This window comes from Caretta caretta, chromosome 9 (genome assembly GCF_965140235.1).
Source record: "Caretta caretta isolate rCarCar2 chromosome 9, rCarCar1.hap1, whole genome shotgun sequence".
Taxonomy (NCBI): Eukaryota; Metazoa; Chordata; order Testudines; family Cheloniidae; genus Caretta; species Caretta caretta.
In genome coordinates, this window is record NC_134214.1 from 32,399,617 (window position 1) to 32,418,712 (window position 19,096).

At 41.5% G+C, this 19,096-nt stretch overlaps 1 protein-coding gene across 4 annotated transcripts in view; it reads left to right on the forward strand.

Moving 5' to 3' along the window:
* ATR (ATR checkpoint kinase) overlaps nucleotides 1-19,096 on the forward strand; it is an 81,908-nt gene that overhangs the window by 20,438 nt on the left and 42,374 nt on the right. For 3 of the 4 annotated variants that reach the window (XM_048864294.2, XM_048864292.2, XM_075132198.1), the window contains 9 exons: nucleotides 512-682; nucleotides 1,734-1,928; nucleotides 2,327-2,512; nucleotides 3,100-3,192; nucleotides 7,084-7,214; nucleotides 7,406-7,549; nucleotides 9,037-9,130; nucleotides 10,399-10,524; nucleotides 17,861-18,067. In XM_048864294.2, coding sequence (XP_048720251.2) covers nucleotides 512-682; nucleotides 1,734-1,928; nucleotides 2,327-2,512; nucleotides 3,100-3,192; nucleotides 7,084-7,214; nucleotides 7,406-7,549; nucleotides 9,037-9,130; nucleotides 10,399-10,524; nucleotides 17,861-18,067 — 1,347 coding nt within the window. The remainder of the gene's footprint in view (nucleotides 1-511; nucleotides 683-1,733; nucleotides 1,929-2,326; nucleotides 2,513-3,099; nucleotides 3,193-7,083; nucleotides 7,215-7,405; nucleotides 7,550-9,036; nucleotides 9,131-10,398; nucleotides 10,525-17,860; nucleotides 18,068-19,096) is intronic. The other variant, XM_048864293.2, reaches the window with a different exon arrangement.

A 19,096-nucleotide genomic window follows, 5' to 3' on the forward strand; every position in this document is an offset into this window, starting at 1 on the left:
GGTTTGTGACACCAGCAGTGTCATTCTGTTTCCCTCTCATGTCCCAGCTCCCTAAATATTGAAATTGTAGAACCACATAATCTTTTGCATTATATGGCACACTTCCTCATGGGATCTACTTTTAAAATTTATATTACATTTGACCTTATGTTACAGACATAATGCAACAGTGATTTTTCCCACAGGTTATTTAAATGGTTACATTCTCTTCAGTTTTTAAATATTCCCAGAAGGCAATAATATAAAATCAATTTCTAGCTGGCTGGGATGCCACCATTAAGGTTTCCAAAGTAAAATTTTTAAACTACAACTTGAGTATCGTCAAATGTAATGATCCGTGGTTTTCAGTTTGGGTCATTTAGTGTAAGTAGAAGAAAAATGTAGACAGGAAGAAAGAGAAGCTATAACTTTTCCCCTTAGATTAGGTGCTTAGCTGTATATCTTTGTTCAGTGTGGATTTTATGTCCTGGAGGTGGAAAACTTATATTGAAAGTTATCTTTTAATGTTTAGTTTCTAGTGGAATCCCTGCACTCGAGCCAGATGGCAGTACTTTCTAACACCCCATGCCAGAGTAATGAGCTACAAAAACAAGAGGCTGCTCATCAGAGAAGGATGGCCCTGGACACGTTATCTGAAATTGCCAATGTATTTGATTTCCCAGACCTCAACCGCTTTCTGTCTGTGAGTGGGTAGTTTTTTTATTTCTGAATTTTGTGAGCTTGGATTTTTTTAAATTTTAGTCCACTATCTTCCAGTGAATCTTGTAACTCTGGATTTATTTCTTAACCCCCTCCTCCTCTAATTGTTGGTAGCTATAAATTGGGATAATTTAGAATTGCTGCTGACAGCTCAAGCAGGGGAGGAGATGTTCAATCCAGAAACTGCGGCATATAGATCTGTAGTAGTGGTTCAGAGTGTGAGGGGAAGTGAACTACCCAAGTATGAAACAAAAGTACTCATTTGCTCAAAGTATTTATTGGCTTCTGCAGCTTCTAGGATAAGATGTTAAGTCAAAAGTCTTTATTTTGAGGCAATTTTTGAGCCCCCATTCAGGATGCTTTTTTTTCCTCCTCTCTAAGTAACCTTCTGTTTTTTGTTTCAAACATAAAATACGAAGATGCTCTGGATAGATGACATCTTCATTTGTTGCCCTCCCTAATATAAACACTGCTTATTTTCTTTAAGGTCAAAGGGCTTGTCTGCACTACTCTGCAGTTTGGACTACAAGAGTAGGAATAGCAGTGCACACCAAAGTGCTGCGCTATAACTTTCCGTGTGGATGCTGCAGGTGTGAACTATAAGTTCCTAGTTTGCATTAATGTTGTCCTGTTTGAAGAGGACTACTTTAATGTGAAGTAGGAACTAGCCAAAGTTTTCACACAAACTCAAACTTTTTTGATCAGCATCTGGTTTGTTGGTAATGGGGAAATGTACAACAGTTTAACAGGCCAAAGTGTTCTGGCTGTGGTTTTTTTTGTTAACTAGACAAAACTATACATTCACTTGCCATTTGTATGGGTTCAAATCTCCTATTATTGCAGCCCTATAAAATTACTTTTTTTCCATTAGTCTTTCCATGACTAAGAGATATTTTCCTCTCTAGTATCCTTGTTGATTCGCTCTTAATAAGTCAATCTTAAATCAAGATAATAGGTGTACGGGTATATTTTCACATTGGCATACAGAAAAAAATCTGCATTTAATCTTGGTAAGTGTGCTTTTAATTTGTCAGCGAACTCTGCAAGTTCTACTGCCTGACCTCGCTGCCAAGGCCAGTCCCGCAGCGTCTGCACTTATTCGAACCATAGCAAAACAGCTGAATGTAAACCGAAGAGAAATCCTAATCAACAACTTCAAATACATCTTCTCCCACTTGGTCTGTTCCTGTTCTAAGGATGAGCTAGAGCGAGCACTTCACTACCTCAAGGTAACTTGAGCATTTTCCAGCTTTACATGTGCAGATTGGGAGCAATAATAGATGACAAGCTGGGGATATTTTTTCCTCTTTAAACACAATATTTTAAAGACATGAGAACTTATTACACTAATTTTTCATCTTAAATTTATTTTTTGTATATGGAGAATAGTTTTGTCATCTTATAGTCTGTCCCTTTTGGTTGTGAACAAATGTCTTCAGAGCTGGCAGCTAAATTTAGAGCTCTGTCTTTGAAGGTTTGAATTGTCTGCTCATATGACTGATTGTAAGTTTTTTTTCTTAGAACTATTGGACTCAAAGGTTCTTTCCATAAGCCCAATCTACCTTGTATTGTATATTATGAGTATAATAAAAATTGTTTTTTCTCTGCTATTGGTATTGATTTATAGAATGAAACAGAAATAGAACTGGGCAGCTTGTTGAGACAAGACTACCAGGGATTGCATAATGAATTATTGCTACGTATAGGAGAGCACTATCAGCAGGTCTTCAATGGTTTGTCAATATTGGCTTCATTTGCATCAAATGATGATCTGTATCAGGGACCCAGAGACATAACATCACCTGAGCTAATGGTAAGGAGAAATAAGTTACATCTGTTTTTAATTCAGCAATCTCTCCACTGTGAGGAAGGGGAAGGGAAATGTAGTACATTTTGAGCACCTCTCAAAAATTTATAGTATATAAAAACCTGAAGAAATTTTAATATTTCAGTACCCTACATTAAATAGAACTTCTGTAATGTGGAGACAAGACACACAAATAAGTATAAAAAAGCACAACTTGTTGAAGAAACTTCCATATAATTGAAGTAATAGAACGGCGTCTGTGCAGCCAGTGATATTTCTGTAAACGCCTTTCTCAAAGGAAATAATATATATACTGGATAATCTTTGTATGCCCTTTGGGATGTGTGTTAAGTCATCTCAATAGATTCCCTTTTTACTTTACCATAAAGATGTGCTTACAGTGAAATGTCTTTCCATTCACTTTATTCAGTCAGGCAAAATGTGAAACCTGACATGCCATTCAAAAATTATTAATATGCTGTGAAACTTACTTAAACAAGTAACTATAATGGATAAATTGTCTCAATTTAATATTTAATCTCTAAATATTACAGAATGTTTTATTGGTAAAAGTTTATTTTTAAATATTTTAGGCTGATTATCTGCAACCTAAATTGCTGGGTATCTTGGCCTTCTTTAACATGCAGTTACTGAGCTCCAGTGTTGGCATTGAAGATAAGAAAATGGTGAGTGAACATCAGTTTGAACAGTTAAACAAGGACAAGTATGGGGTGTTTTCAGGCAACGTGATGGCCAACACAGTAGGCTGCCTTGCAGGGATTAAGTTGGTGCTTTGAAATTGGTATTAAGCTCATGGCAAAAACTGAAAATTCTGCAATTCTGAGGCAATTCCTTTTAGCCATGAGAAATATGCCAGGTTCTCTTTTAAGCAGCCCTTTCTGGCCGATGAGTGATGCTGACTATTTCTGTGGAGCTGCTTCCAGTTGACATGAAATAACCTCTGCCTTGCCAAATCTAAAGGTCACCTTTGCATCTCTTTCCTGCTTTTGATACTGTAGAGCAGGGGTCGGCAACCTGTGGCACACGTGCCAAAGGCAGCATGTGAGCTGATTTTTAGTGGCACTCTGCTGCCAGGCGGAGTCCCAGCCACTGGCCCCGCTCAGCCCACTGCCGGCTTGGATGGATGGATGGAACCCGGCGGGGGACGGCGGCCGGGACCCCTGACCGGCGGGGGACGGCGGCCGGGACCCCTGACCGGCGGGGGACGGCGGCCGGGACCCCTGACCGGCGGGGGACGGCGGCCGGGACCCCTGACCGGCGGGGGACGGCGGCTCAGCCCGCTGCCATTCTTGGGTTCCCTCTGCTGCCGGTCTGGGGTTCCGGCTGCCAGCCCCTGCCAGGTGGGGTCCTGGCTGCCGGCCCCGCGCAGCCTGCTGTCAGTCTGGGGTTCCATCCACTGGCTCCTGTAAATGTAAAATGTATTCCTGGCATGCGAAACCTTAAATTACAGTAAATAAATGAAGACTTGGCATACCACTTCTCAAAGTTGCCGACCCCTGCTGTAGAGTTCTTGTTAAGATACTCTCATCTTTCATTATATGGCTGTGTCCTTGCTTGATTTGCCTCTTAACTTAGTTGAACACTCCTTCCACCTTATCTATATTGACTCCTTTTCTTCCCCTTCTCTCTTGTTCCTAGAAGTCTGGTCTCCCATGATCTCTCGTCTTGCTTCCAGGCTGATGATTCTCAAATCTTCCTCTGGACTCAGACGTTTCCTCCTTAGTCTGGGCTCACATTTCTTCCTGTCTTTCTGATATCTCTTGGATATTCTGCCACTCTCTCAAATGTAACAGGGCTAAAACATCTGAGCTTTTGCAGCTATATGCTCTTCCTCTGTCTCCTTCACCATAACCATTGACAGCTCCACTATTTTCCAAGTCCAGGGGTCCCCTGACTGCCCCCCCCATACCTCTGCCCTATCCAACCGCCCCCTGACTGCCCCCCGGGATCTCCTGCCCCATATCCAACCCTCCGGCCCCCTTATTGTGCTGCTCAGAGCAACATGGCTGGAGCAGCGCTGCCTGGCCAGAGCCAGACTTTCTGCCCTGCGCGAGTGCACAGCCCCGCCGCCCAGAGCGCTGCCTGCATGGCAGCGTGGCTGCGGGGGAGGGGCTGGGGGATAGCATCCTGGGCCAGGAGCTCAGGGGTTGGGCAGGACGGTCCTGCGGGTCGTAGTTTGCCCACCTCTGCACTAAAGTAACCTTGTTTTTTATTGTGACCCCTTGAATCCCTTTGTTGGCTTCCTGTCTATTTGACATCAAGTTTAAACTTGTTCTCACTTTCTAGGTGCTCCATAAATCTACCCCTGCTTACATCTCAGCCTTTGCTTCTCCCTGTTCTCCTGCCCTACGTTCTGTCTCTGCTCCACTGAATCTTTCCACTCACATCTTTTATGGCCCTTTTTGTCTGGAATGACCTCTCTTTGTGGCAAGCATCTTCACTCTCTGCCTTTTAAAATCTCCTTTCATCTAATTTTCATGATTTACCTCTGAAGTTATTTGCATATCCTTCCTTGCCCTAGCTTATTCCGAAATTTCTTCTTTCATGCTGCATACACGTTTAATATTTTTTATTTATGGTAATCCTCATCCTTCTCTTCCCTTTCCTTGTCATTTCTTTTCTCTCTCTCCTGCCTTGAAGAGCTTACATTCTAAAGCAATCAAATTTTTTTATTTGTTTGAAGTGCCATGCATACTAAGGGCACTATATAAGTATTAAACAATTCTCCAGCCTGAGGACTTCTAGAGAGGTGGGAGTGAAATTTGGGGAGCTGGAAGATTCTTTCCCTGCTTCTTAAAATGTGAAGGGAAAATTCATTATTTTCCGAATAGAACATTTTTATACAAAGGGAATTTATTACACATGCTTACAGAAGGTAATGTTTAATGGAAAGATTACATGGATATTGTGAAATGTAAAAATAAAAATGTTGTGTTCTGTTTATACCATTTAGGAGAATGACCATATCCAAAGTTTGAAGTTTTAAAGGGAAAAAGTAAAATGAATGTTTACTTAAGGATTTATATTCCCATTCTTTTATAATAGAAATTTGCTAGTCGTCTGGTTATTGTTCCCCAAAGACTACATGAAGAATGACTGTAAACTCTCTAATGGTGAAAGCTTATGGCTCATATTCTTATTGTTGGAAACTATTTTCTTCTTTGAGAGAAGAATTCATTGTGATGCTTATACAATGGCATGATTACAGAATTATTGTGGACTTCCAGAAAATTTGATATGTCAATATTTCCCTTTAGTACTTTGTAGAATTCTCAGCAATTTAATAAACTGGAGGATGGGAGGTTTTGAAACATTAGCTGCAGTTCTTTTTTGGTGTCCTGTGGTGGGGACCCCCCCCCCACCTCTGCCAAATCCCCACCAGACCACGATTTGGTTTGCTTACAGAGTCCTTCCCTGTTTGTGGCACACAGGGGATTCTCCAAAGAAAACAAACAAAAAGGTTCTTTTCTCTCTCCCTCCCCTGAGACAGGGGTAATCAGAGTAAAAAAGAGACAAAGGTGGTCAGTCTCTTAGGCAGTCTTTTTTGTCATCCCTTTGGAGTTTGGCTTATCTGCAGGTATAGCGTCTTTAATCAGGGTTAGGATCTGCCTCCAGCCCCTTCTTTTGGGTCACTCCTGCTTTAAACCTGGTCTATGCAGTCTCAAGAGTCGCAAAGTCTGTGACTGTCTTCTTCTATATTGATCTATCCCTATATCTTGCAGTCTCTGAGGTACAGCAGTCTTCTTCCTAGTCATCATCCCTTCTTGTGGCAGGCTTTGCCTTTTTAAGCTTTCTCTCTCCAGGCAGAGCAAACCTTTCTGGGTGTGCCTGGTTAGTGCTGGCTGAGCCCAGAAGAGCTTGTTAGCCTTCTCTTACTAGAGGGAGGGTGTGCCCCCACACAAGTCCTAGAAAACTATTGGGCAAGGAGGGATGACAGCAGTAAATCTTCTCTCAACAATTACAGTGTTTAGCATTGAGAAAACCATGATCAAGGTGGTGACAACTACTATATTACTTTGAGCAGCAAAAAGTTCTTGAAGGAAGTTCTGAAGTCTTAAAGATAAAACTGTTACAGGAGTATGAGACAAGCAGTATAGTGGTGAATGAAAGTCCTTAATAATTAGCCGAGTAACTAAAATGAGACTGGATTTCACATTCAGATACAAATTCTCTGCATGATGGCTGCCCTTCGTTTACAGTCAACTCACTGAAATACTATTCTAGTTGATTGTGATTAAAATCTCTTCAGGTCAAAGAGCCCTTTACTCAATAGCCTTGCTATTGCAGCTGATCAAGACACTATTGTATACAAGTACAATAGGAATTTGGAAGTTGCTTTAATGGTTTCAAAGAAAATGGTGTGTGGTTTTAATTTTGATCATAAAGTTTCAAATTAATGTTAATTAAATTAACAATTTAACAACTAAACTCTTGTATAAAACTTTCAGCTGCAACTTGTAGACAAAAGTTAACATCTAACAGTTAATTTCTTATTTCACTGTACAATTAATTTATCAAATATCTATTTTGTTCAAGAGAGCTTTGCTTATTTTCAGGCCTTAAACAGTTTGATGTCTTTAATGAAGCTTATGGGTTCCAAACATATCAGTTCAGTGAGAGTGAAGATGATGACTACACTGAGAACAGGCTTAAGATACAAGGATGACTTTCCAGAGTTATGCTGCAGGTGAATTGACAATGTATTCAGAAAGCAACTTATTTCAAATTCTGTGTATGAGTGTTCTGGTGTATACCTATAGCTCATGAAACGAAAATTATTTTAAATATTTAGTGTTTGCATCTCATGATTCATTTAAAATGCCCAAATACAGAAAAGAATATTTATATTTTTTGTTGTTGTTTTTCCTTTTCATTTAGATCGTGGGACTGTTTTGTTCGATGCCTGGATCATGCTTACCTTGGCTCCCTACTCAGTCATGTGATAGTAGCTTTGTTGCCCCTCATACATGTCCAGCCAAAAGAAACTGGGGCAATATTTTATTTTCTCATAGTTGAGAACAGGTATTGTGACTGGAGATATTTTCCATGTGCCTTAGTGGCTCAAGTATGATAGTGGGAGTGGTAGCAACACTTATATTAAAGTTGTCTAATAATGGTAGGATTTTTTTGTAGTGGAAAGGTGTTTTTCAAGAGTTCCAACACCTCCATAACTTGCAGCAGACTTTGAAATTTGGCAGGGGGTGATCCTGTGAGATGTCTTTATGTTGGCCAAGCCTTAACAAATTTTCATGAAGTCACGTTTCAAACTGCTGAAAGATTTCCATTTTCCTGCCTGTGTATTTATTAATACAGCTTGTTCCTGGCTTGCTGCCAAAAGCCAATGATCGTTCCATTACTACTGCACATACACTGCCCCATTGTCTTGCCTCTGTCATTTTGTCTATGGCATGCTATGACAATGGTGGTCACCCCGTTAGTGTTGGTTTCCCCCATCAAACTGTCCTTGGACTAAGGGGAAGATGTACTGGGCTGGGAACCAAAGGACCATGAGTTCTAGACTTGTTTGTTCCAGTCACACACATTAATAATTCTGTGCCCTTCACAACCATGTTATTGAGAGTGGCCTCCTATCCCACTGAGAGGTCATACAAACTGGGAATAGAATCCAGGTCTCTAACTTGATAGACCCAAGTCTTAGTAATTAGCCATAATGTATTTCAGAAAAAAATCTTCCAAATCTTAGTCAAGAACTACGTTCCCTATAAAACAGTGGTGGGCAACGTGTGGCCCACAGGCCGCACGCAGCCCATCAGGGTAATCTGCTGGTAGGCCACCAGACCCTTTGTTTACATTTGCATGGCCGCTCGCAGCTCCCAATGGCTGTGGTTCGCCGTTCCCAGCCAGTGGGAGCTGCGGGAAGCACTATAGGTTAAGCAATCGTTGGAGAACATTGGTTTGCTATATTGGGTAGATATGTTTTATGTGTGTTTTCCCAGAAGGGGAAGCAAAACAAAGCTAAATTATTCTCACCCTTCTCCCCGTTCCCAGGAGGAGGAGGAGAGCTGCACCTCTCCGAGGGTATATCTACACTGCAGCTGGGAGTGTGCTTCCCCACTTGGGTGGATAGGCAAGCGTTAGCTCTGCTTGAGCTATTTTTCTAAAAGTAGCAGCATGGTCTGGGGTAGCACAGATGGCATCTCAGACTAGCTGCCTGAATACATACCCGCCTAGCTGTTTTGTGTACATACTCAACAGCTAGCCTGAGCCACCACCCGTGCTACCGCTGGCTACACAGCTATATTTAGCACACTAGTTTAAGCAGAGCTTGTGTGTCTGTCTACCCGAGCTGAGAAGCATGGTCCCAGCTGCAGTGTAGATGTACCTCGAGAGGGATTGAGTGATGGATGGAGAGCTAAAATGCTCCTGCGGTTGGAAAGAATTGTTTTTTAAGAGACCAAGTTGATTATGGGAGGGAGAAAGAGCACTGTACTAATTTGTACTAATTTCTTTATCTTTGTAATATTTATTTTAAAAAAAAACATTATTAGAGATGCAGTACAAGACTTTCTTCATGAAATATATTTTCTGCCTGAACATCCTGAACTGAAAGAAATTCAAATAGTACTTCAGGAATATAGAAAGGTACAGCTTTAATATTTTTATGTACCAAAAGAATTCATGATATAAACCTAGGTGTGGCAACATAGTATTGTATGTTATACTGATAATATATTATAGGTGAGATTTTCAAAGCAATCTAGGGGATTTAGCCCACACATTTTCCCTTAATTTTAATTTAATGGAAAATATGTCTCTAAATCCCTTACTGTTTTGAAAATCTCAACCATTGTGCTTCTCTTTGAAGAGAATGTGTGTTCACAAAATGGCAGGTTAATAGGGTAAAAATCTAGATATATGCATGTGTAAATTTCTTAATTGAAATGAAGCATTATCCTTTGGACAGTGCAGGACACTGGAAACAGAAATAGACGACTGGATTCAGTTCCTAGCTCTGCCACAATTCTCTGTATGATGTTGGGGAAACTGAAGTTAAGTTACTTGCCCAGCTATACAATGGAGATAATACTTCCGTACCTCCGCAGATTAAAGGAAAACTTGGTAATGTGTACCACACAATAGAGCCAGATTCTCATTGATACATTACACTCCCAGAGTAGTGTAAGAGTTAATATTTCTAAATATTAACTTTTAACTTCCCTGTATCTTATGTGCTTTGTTTAATAGTCTTCCTAAGCATTACTCCTTACCAGCTTAGCTTTTAACAATAAATATCCTGTTAGAAAAACTACCACTTCAGAATATGAAATCCTAAACTGGTCCCTATAATATATCATCTTATAAGGATGAATACTATAAAGAAAACCATTGCTTTTTTGCCCTTGATCCAAAATAGCCGAAATTTGTTATTTGCAGGGCACACTTCAGTGCCTGTTTTTTTTGCCTCGCCTTGGAAAGGCATTACAAGATGTGTGTGTGTGTTGGTGGGCGGGGATGGGAGGGTGGAGGAAGAGGGGAAGACCTACTTGTATGAAGAGTGACTGGTAGGAGGAGTGAGCTGGTTAAAATAAATAGTATTTCATTTGGTAATGTTATATTCTTGGCAGGATGCTCAGAGCCTGTGTATGGGAACTCTTTAGTGTTCTAAATTGAAAGAAAATAAAACTAAAAACCTTCTGTCAATATGACACCTTTTATGAGAACAAAATTAATTTAAATGTGTTTTCCTCCCACAGTGAGCAAACAAAAAATTATGGGCTATGGATATGTGTTTAGGAGACTTCTACTTTAAAAGGTGGCTGATGTGTATTTTCTCATGTTTTTGAGGTGCATTTTAACCATGTTCCTGATGTGGTTAATCATTGTGCTATATGCTGTGTATTTTTGTTCAGGAGTCCTCCAAAAGCACTGACCTGCAGACAACACTTCAGCTATCCATGAAAGCTATTCAGCATGAGAATGTAGATGTTCGTATCCACGCACTGACCAGTCTGAAGGAAACCTTGTATAGAAATCAGGTATAAAAAGCTGTTACGATGAATGCAGTTAAAGATGAACTGTGATACTGTCTGGACCAACAGTATCATTTTCCTTTATTTTGGGATGCTGTTTTCTCTTACAATAAGCAGCAAAGTAGATGAGGTAGCTTTGTGTTCTCAGTTTACCCATATAGATGTCCCTTCACTTCAGAATGGGTAAGGTGGTAGGTTCCCATCTAACTTTCTCTTTTAACAGGGTTTTCAAACCCTACTTTTTGTGTGGCATCCTTGCTGAATCAGAACTGAATGAGCAGTTCAGAAGTAAACACATTCTCTTCTTCTGGTGCTAGCCCATCATTGCAAGAAATAAGTCAATCCAGAACTGAAGAGGGATTTTGTAATGGGACTGTCACTGGGAAAAGTAATCTGTTATTTTTTGTTCTCTGTTAAAGCACTTCCTGGTTTAGCAGGCTGCATTAACAGATCCATCATCAACCAGCATCAATTGCAGACTCTCAAATAGATTTTATTTTTTCTGTAAGAAAAAGTTTTCTTAAAATCTAATATGAAGGTGTCTGCTCCTCAGCTTATTGTAGAACCATAGAAATGTAGGACTGAAAGGGGCCTTGATAGGTCATCAAGCCCATCCCTTGTGCTAAGACAGGATTAAGTATTATCTAGACCATCCCTGACAGGTGTTTGTCTACCATGGTTTTAAAAGCCTCCAGTGACAGAGATTCCACAACTTCCTGTTGGATCATATTAAAGAAGTTGTGTATTAAAATCACAAATGAGTTTGATTCCGCATAGTTTAAATTCCAGGGTATTACTAATTAAGAGGTCTCTTGGTTTTCGGTACTGTTTCTCTCCCTCTGTGTGAAACTTGCAAGCTGCTAATTGTGTTAGTACATTTTAAGACAGAGTCTGTTCTCAAAGCAATTCACAGAGAGAGAGACTCAAAGCAATACTCTAACAACAGAAACAGCACCCAGAGACTCCCCGCCCTTTTGTTGTATTAACAATTGTGATTAAAATAGAGATAGAGGATGTATGTGGATGGATGCTTGGTGTGGATAATAACTGAATGATCAGGGAGGTGCCAGCCTAAGAATCCAGTGTCCATCGGCTGAAGAAGGCGTCAAGTGGAAATAACCAGAGGACCCCCGGAGGGCAGACTAGAATCCACCCAACAGCGTCAAGAATGGGAGAACCAAAGAACAAGATAACATCTAGCAGCACGGAGCCGTCAGGAACGTGCTATCTGCTGATTGATTCAACAGCAGCATGATGAAGCAATTCCCATAGACTGGGATAGGAAGAAATTCCTATAAAAATAGACTCTAAAAAGTGAGAACTTTGGGGTCTGATTCTGCAAACCAACTTCCAGGAGCATCAGATGAGCATCTGACAAGGCTCTGCTCCCTCCTCATGTCCAGGCCACCTGGCCAGTGGCTTGGCATGAGCAACTCTAAGGCTGGTAACTATGATAACAACCTTGCAGAACCTGTGTGTGTGTGTGTGTTTGTATGAATGAATGTGTGAATAAATATGAGATTGAATGGAATGTTATAGCTATAACTAACTGCTTACTATGATTCTTTCTGTATTCACAATAAATGTGGTATTTTGCCTTTTTCCCTTTAATAAGATCCTGCTGGTTTTTATTTTATTGGTATAACATTCCCTAGGTAATTTGTTCTAGTGCTTAACTACCCTTACAGCTGGGAAACTTTTCCTAATGTGTAACCTAAATCCCCCTTCCTGCAATTTTAGCACATTACTTCTTGTCCTGTCCTCAATGGTTAAGGACAACAATTTTATCATCCTCCTCTTTTTATAACAGCTTTTTAGATACTTGAAAACTGTTATCATGTCCCCGCACCCCTCAGTCTTCTCCTTCATCTAAACAAACCCAATTTTCTTCAAGTGATTTCACATGTGCATCCCCATTCTAGGTGTGTGCATGCCCTGAGCACAGCCGTCAGAAATTTTTCCCTCAGTGGTACCCATAGAAACGGCTCGACCATCCTTTGCTGCCATGTGTTGGATAAAGCGCCTACGACCTCTCAGTTCCTTTTTACTGCCTGTTACGGTCGCTGGAACTGCTAGCTTGTAAAAGTAAGGATCTTTCAGTGGTAGTTGTCATCCTCTTTCTGAATACAGTTAGTTATAGTCAGTTTTAGCTCATTTTAGTGAAGTTCTGTAATGTCAGGGTTTTGCAGAGTTCTTGTCCATTCCCTGGTGCCAAGGCATGCCTTGGTCACTGGGCTTTAAGCATTGCGCCTTCTGCCACAAGACTGTGCTCCTGAGCAACCTGCACTCAAGCTGCTTAAAGTGCCTGGGAGAAGCTCATATTGAGGACCATTGCCAAATCTGCAAGGACTTTAAGCCTTGCACAAAGAAGGCTTGAGAGGCCATACCTCCTCATGGCAGCAGCACTGAGACCTCCATCGGAGTCAGGCCGGTCAGAGTTGACACCAAGCCTTGGTAAGGAGTGCTCCTCCTACTGTACCAGAGTCCCAGCACCAATCACTATCCACAGTGCCTAGAAAAAGGCATAAGAAACAGCTGGCCGAAAGGGCTGATCTCTGGCACCAAAGACTGCCAGGCATGAGGATCAGAGTAGAGCTTGATCTCAGCCAAAACACTTTTCTACTAAATAAGTTGTCACCGTTGATGCTGGCACCTGTGCAGACACTGTCAAATCTGGTACAGGAAGAGCTGTCTACATCTGCAGCACAGCGAGGTACTAATGCTGTCTCGATACCGACCACACTGGAGGCGTTTGCTGCTGCCAGAGACTTTCTCTAGCTGTCAGTATTGGTATTGCGGACAATACAGGAGTCGATGTTATTGGTGCTGGTGGACAGGAGGGAACCCGCTGTATCCTTCCATAGTTCGGTACTGTGCCCTTCTATACCATCAAAAAGGAAACTGGTTATGCTTGCCACAGTGTGGACATCTCCACCATGGCACTGGACTCTAGCACCGGTCAGAGTAGCACCACTGTGGTCACCGGACAGAGACTCATCATGTTCTGAATTGGAGATTGGGTTTTACTCCTTCCATCCAAAGAGCTGCTCTCCCACTCTTCCAGGCATTTCCACTTGTTTATGGTCCCGGGCACAGGAGTACCATCGAGTGGTTGGCCAGGAGCTCACTGGGGACCTAGACTGGTCCACTGGCCCTTTTGGAATCTGTGGGGTTTTCCTCCAGTTTCCAAGGTTTATTCTAGATGCTCCTATTCGGTGGCCTCGGAAAGAAGGTGGCATTGTCCCATTGAGCAGTATGTGATCTGGATTCTGGTACCGAGTCCAGTACTGAACAACAAGAGACGGCTCAACAAAATCTAGCTGATGCAAAAAGAAAGGAAGAGCTTCCATGGCCAATGCTGGCCGCCTCCTCTTCTCTGGACGAGGAACTCTCAGGAGTGGTTATGTTGCCTCCCTTGGATGACTATAAAGCTCCCCAAGAGTTGTTGAAGAGGGTGGCCTTAAATCTGGGCATGTAGGTGGAGGTAGTGGAAGAATCCTCCCATAGCTTAGTTGACATTATAGCTGCAGCAGGCCCTTCAAAAGTAGCCCTGCCTTTCAGTGAGGACATTATGGACTCTGTTAAGACCTTGCAGCAGATCCCTGCATCCCTCCCCCTCGCTTCAAAAAGGGCTGAATGAAAATACTTTGTTTCCACCCAGGGTTATGAGTTTCTTTACACTTATCTCTTCCCCTCCCCCCCTTCCCTCCCACAATCCCTGGTGGTATCCGCTGCCAATGAAAGAGAGAGAGACAGAGTCGTTAGGGTGCAACCCCAAAATCAAAAGACTCATAGAAATTATACTTGTTTGGTAGGAAAGCTTATTCTACCAGGCGGGTTACAACTCAGAATTGCAAACTAGCAGGCGCTGCTGGGCAGGTATGATTTTGATATGTGGGACTCTATGCAGAAATTCAAGGACTTCCACAAGAGACTAGGCAAGAGTTCTCCTCACTAGTCAATGAGAAAAAAATCTGATGAGGGCTTCTTTACAAGCTGCTTTGGAGGCGGCTGACTCAGCAGCCAGGTCCATGGTTTCAGCAGTTGCCATGTGCAGGAGTTTATGGGTACAGTCCTCAGGACTCCTGCAGGATGTCCAGCAGATACTTCAGGACCTGCCTTTCGAAGGAGCTTCACTTTTTTCAGAACAGACTGATGTAAAGCTTCATGATCTAAAAGACTTGAGAGTGACTCTTAAGTCCCTTGGTTTGTACACCCTAGCTCCTTCAAGGAAGCACTACAGGCCTCAACAGTCCCTCCACTACTCTGTCCCAGCTGCCCATCAGGATCTGCAGAGAAAGAGAAGCAGGGGTTTAAGGCGTAGGCCACCACCCCCTTCTACTTCAACGTCAATGCCTGCCCCACCCAGACATCCAGGGGGTTCTAAGTAGGCGTTTTAGTGGGACACTCAGGGACGCCATTCCAGTTTCTGTGATGCCAGATCCCGTTTCTCCTTTACTTACAAACTGCCTTTTCCTTTTCCTCAGTGCGTGGTCATATCACCACGGACCATTGGGCACGATGGAAGTGGATACACCCTCCATTTTATTTCTACCCTTCCTTCTTAGCCTCCCTCCCCATGCCTCCTCAGGGACCCCTCTCACAAAAGCTTCTGGTCCAGGAGGTTTAATCTCTCCTTCATGTGAGAGCCATGGAAGAGGTTCTGCAGAATGTAAGAGGGAAGGGGATCTCATCCCATTATTTCCTAATCCCAAAAGCCAAGGGAGGTCTCAGACTGATTTTAGACCTGCATCAACTAAACAACTATCTCAAGAAAATAAAGTTCCGCATGGTCACGTTGGCATCCATTATCCCCTCACTGGATCCCAGAGACTGGTATGCCGCCCTCGATTTAAGAGATGCTTATTTTCATGTATTGCTATATCAAGGACACAGAAAGTTCTTCAGATTCGCAGGGAACCACTGACACCACCAATTGATGGTCCTCCCATTCGGCCTGTCTGCAGCTCTGCGGGTGTTCAGAAAATGTATGGCGGAAGTGACGGCTTTTCTGAGGAGGTTAGGGGTGTAAGTCTACCCTTATCTAGACGACTGGCTAGTCAACGGTCAGTCCAGGGCTCAAGTAGTGTCCAACATTCGACTTATCCAGATCATTTTGAATTCTAATTTTGTCCTGCAAAGCACTCGCGTACTCTTAACAGCTTGGTATTGTCCACAAACTAAATGTACTCTCTATGCCATTATCCAAATCATTTATGAAGATACTGAATAGAACTTGACCCAGGACGGATCACTGCGGGACCCTATTCTATATGCCCTTCCAGCTTGACTGTAAGCAATTGGTAACTACTCTGAGTATGTTTTTCCAACCAGTTGTGCACCCACCTTATAATAGGTTTCTCTAGGCTATATTTCCCTAGTTTGCTTGTGAAAAGGTCATGTGAGACAGTATCAAAAACCTTACTAATGTCAAGATATATCACATCTGCTGCTTTCCTCCATCCACAAGGCTTGTTACCCTGTCAAAAAACGGTATTAGCTTGGTTTGACATGATTTGTTCTTGACAAATTCATGTTAGCTGTTACTTATCACCTTACCTTCTAGGTGCTTACAAATCGAATGTTTGATTATTCTCTCCGTTTTTGGGTATGAGAGTTAAGCTGACTGGTCTGTAATTCCATGGGTTGTCCTTTCCTCCCTTTTTATAGATATTTGCCCTTTTCCAGTCTTCTGGGATCTCTCCTGTCCTCCATGAATTCTCAAAGATAATCACTAATGGCTCAACCTGTTCCTTGAGTATTCTAGGATGTATTTCATCAGCCCCTGCCAACTTAAAGACCTCTAACTTGACTAATTGCTGATCTACATTAGAAACTTTAATGGATTCAGCTATGTCCACTGAGCAATGTAGCTAAGCCAACATATGTCCTAATGTAAGCAATGTTAGACTGATGGAAGACTTCTTCCATTAACCTAGCTACCCTCTCTGGGGAGGTGAATTTACTACAGTGATAGGAGAACCCCTCCCATCAGCATAAGGAATGTCTATACTTCAGCGCTACAACAGCGCGGCTGCAGCTGTGCCACAAGAGTGCTTCAGTGTAGACACTCCCTAGGCTGACAGGAGGGGTTCTCCTGTTGGCATAGGCAATCCACCTCCCTGAGAGGTGGTAGCTAAGTTGATGGAAGAATTCTTCCATCAACCTAGCACTGTCTACACAGGGACTTCAGCCAGCTTAACTACGCTGCTCTGGGATGTGCATTTTCAAGCCCCAAGTGATCTAGTTAAGACAACCTAATTTTCTAGTGCAAACCACTGCCATAACTTAAGTCAGCCCTTGCCCTGCTTGCTACCCCTGAATGCCAGCCTTGGTTTTATATGCAGAAAGACAGTTGTGGCACAGTTGGGCTGTGGAGTTTTTATAGCATGTTAGGGGGGGCCTCAGAAAGAAAAATGTTGAGAACCCCTGCCTTAAGTAATTCTTAACTTATTTCCCTATTTTAGCTTCAGATCCTACCTGTTTTATGTTTCATTCGTTTACTACAAACCTTTTTGGTGGCAACTTAAGCAAAAAAGGCATTTAACACTTCAGCCCTTTGCTGCATTTTCTAACTCAACCATATTGTGCACAAGTACAGTTACAAAGTGGTTGATGGATGAGAGAATGTATTTTCATATATACTCACTAATGCCAGAACTATTTACAGATGGGCATGAGTAATATCAAGGCATTTCCTCTAATTTATGAAGCCAGATAAGAGATTGTAAGTTGTCCTTATGTGTTATGACTTTTGTTGTGTTGATACATTAATAAATGGCTGTCAGATTAGCTCTCTTTTGTGGTGGAATATTGGGCTGTGTTATTTCTCATTAGGACAAATCATTCCTGTAATTATGTGCAGTTGTGTGGTTAACAAGTTATTTAACAAAATTAAATAGATAAGAATAAGGTTTAAAGTAATGTGTGGCACAGTATCTGTTTTGTTTAATGAATTGGAGCCAGGCTTTACAAAAAGGCATTGGGCCTCGTGCCATGTCCTAGCCCCCACAAATCAAATTTTTGTTTCTACAGTACCATAGAAGTGTGCAATTCTTTATAGATAATGAGTAGGAGACAAACTGGGGGACAGATCCTGTGTCTCTTAGTCACATGAGTACTACCATTTACTTCTGATGTGAGTAAGCATTGCACATAGACGATGCAAGAATTGAGCCATAGATTAAACAAGAGAGGCAGGAGATGACAAAGGGTTATGGAATGGTGAAATATGAAGGAAAGATTATCTTTTACTGTTGTTTCCCCATAAGGTAAACTTTGCTATATCCACACTTATAATTGATTATCTGTTTTCTTTTTTTTTCCTCTTTCAATTTCTTAGGAAAAATTGATAAAATATGCAACAGACAGTGAAACTGTGGAGCCAGTCATCTCCCAGTTGGTAACTGTACTTTTAATTGGCTGTCAGGATGCAAATTCTCATGCCCGACTGCTATGTGGAGAATGTTTAGGTGAGCTGGGAGCCATAGATCCAGGTAGACTGGACTTTTCAACAAGTGAAACCCAAGGAAACAATTTTACATTTGTGGTAAGGAGCATTACATTGGAGTTTCTATAATATGATACTGTGAACTTTTGAAACTGCAGTCAGAAGAGAAATGTTGTGTTGAATTAAATAGTTGGTTGGGTAGTGAAATGTTGCAGAATGGCACAAATTGAAAGCATCAAGTTTTATTAAAAGCTGTTAATTGACTTAAGGTAGGTGAATCTCAATACTCGTCCCTGGTGGTTCCACAAAATGCTCTGTTAAGACATTTAAAATAGAGTTCTTGAGAGACTAAATCAGTTTATAATTCAATTAAAAACAAAACTCAGATACTTTTTCAAATCAGTGACATAACGCTGGTGTTTCATTGTACATGTAAACATTTCTGAGTGTCAGAAAACTGTTATGCTTCAGAGCAATGTCAACTCTGAAGGATGCATTTATAAAGTATTATGCAGGGACACAGCTGTGCAGCTCTGGGTAACCTTAATTGGAGTCATGAGGCTCAGTCTCTAGGCACCATTTTGTAAAATTTATGTCTAAATATGAGACCAGTGGAAAATGTGATGAACATTAAAATCAATAATGTGGTTTAATGGAAGTAGAATGACAGGGAGTGTATGGGTTTTTTTTTTTTAAATATGAATGTCTTCATTATAAAATTTGTGGGTGGAGAAATTTCCTGAAAATTAAGCTCCTGGCACTATCTAGAGCTAAACAGTGCAGACAGCTATTTTGCAAGTTACTTGTACAGAAATATTATCTCAAATATGGACAGCAGACACTTTCTTTGTCAGTCACTCACTTCCATGAGTAAAGATTTCGATTTGTGCTATATTTTATAGTGATTTTGTAATAACTAATTCCATTAGTGAGGAATTGTTCAAGCACTTCATTTAGGGCTAAACCCTAAGAGGTGCTGAAATCATTGGGTGTGGCAAAAGCTCAGTAGATGCTCTGCATGTTTCAGGATTTGACCATGAATTGAAAGTGAATGTACTCCTCATGGAAGTGAAGGACTAATAGTACTGGCTTGATTTAATCATGGTGTGGGCAATAGTCACCAAAACT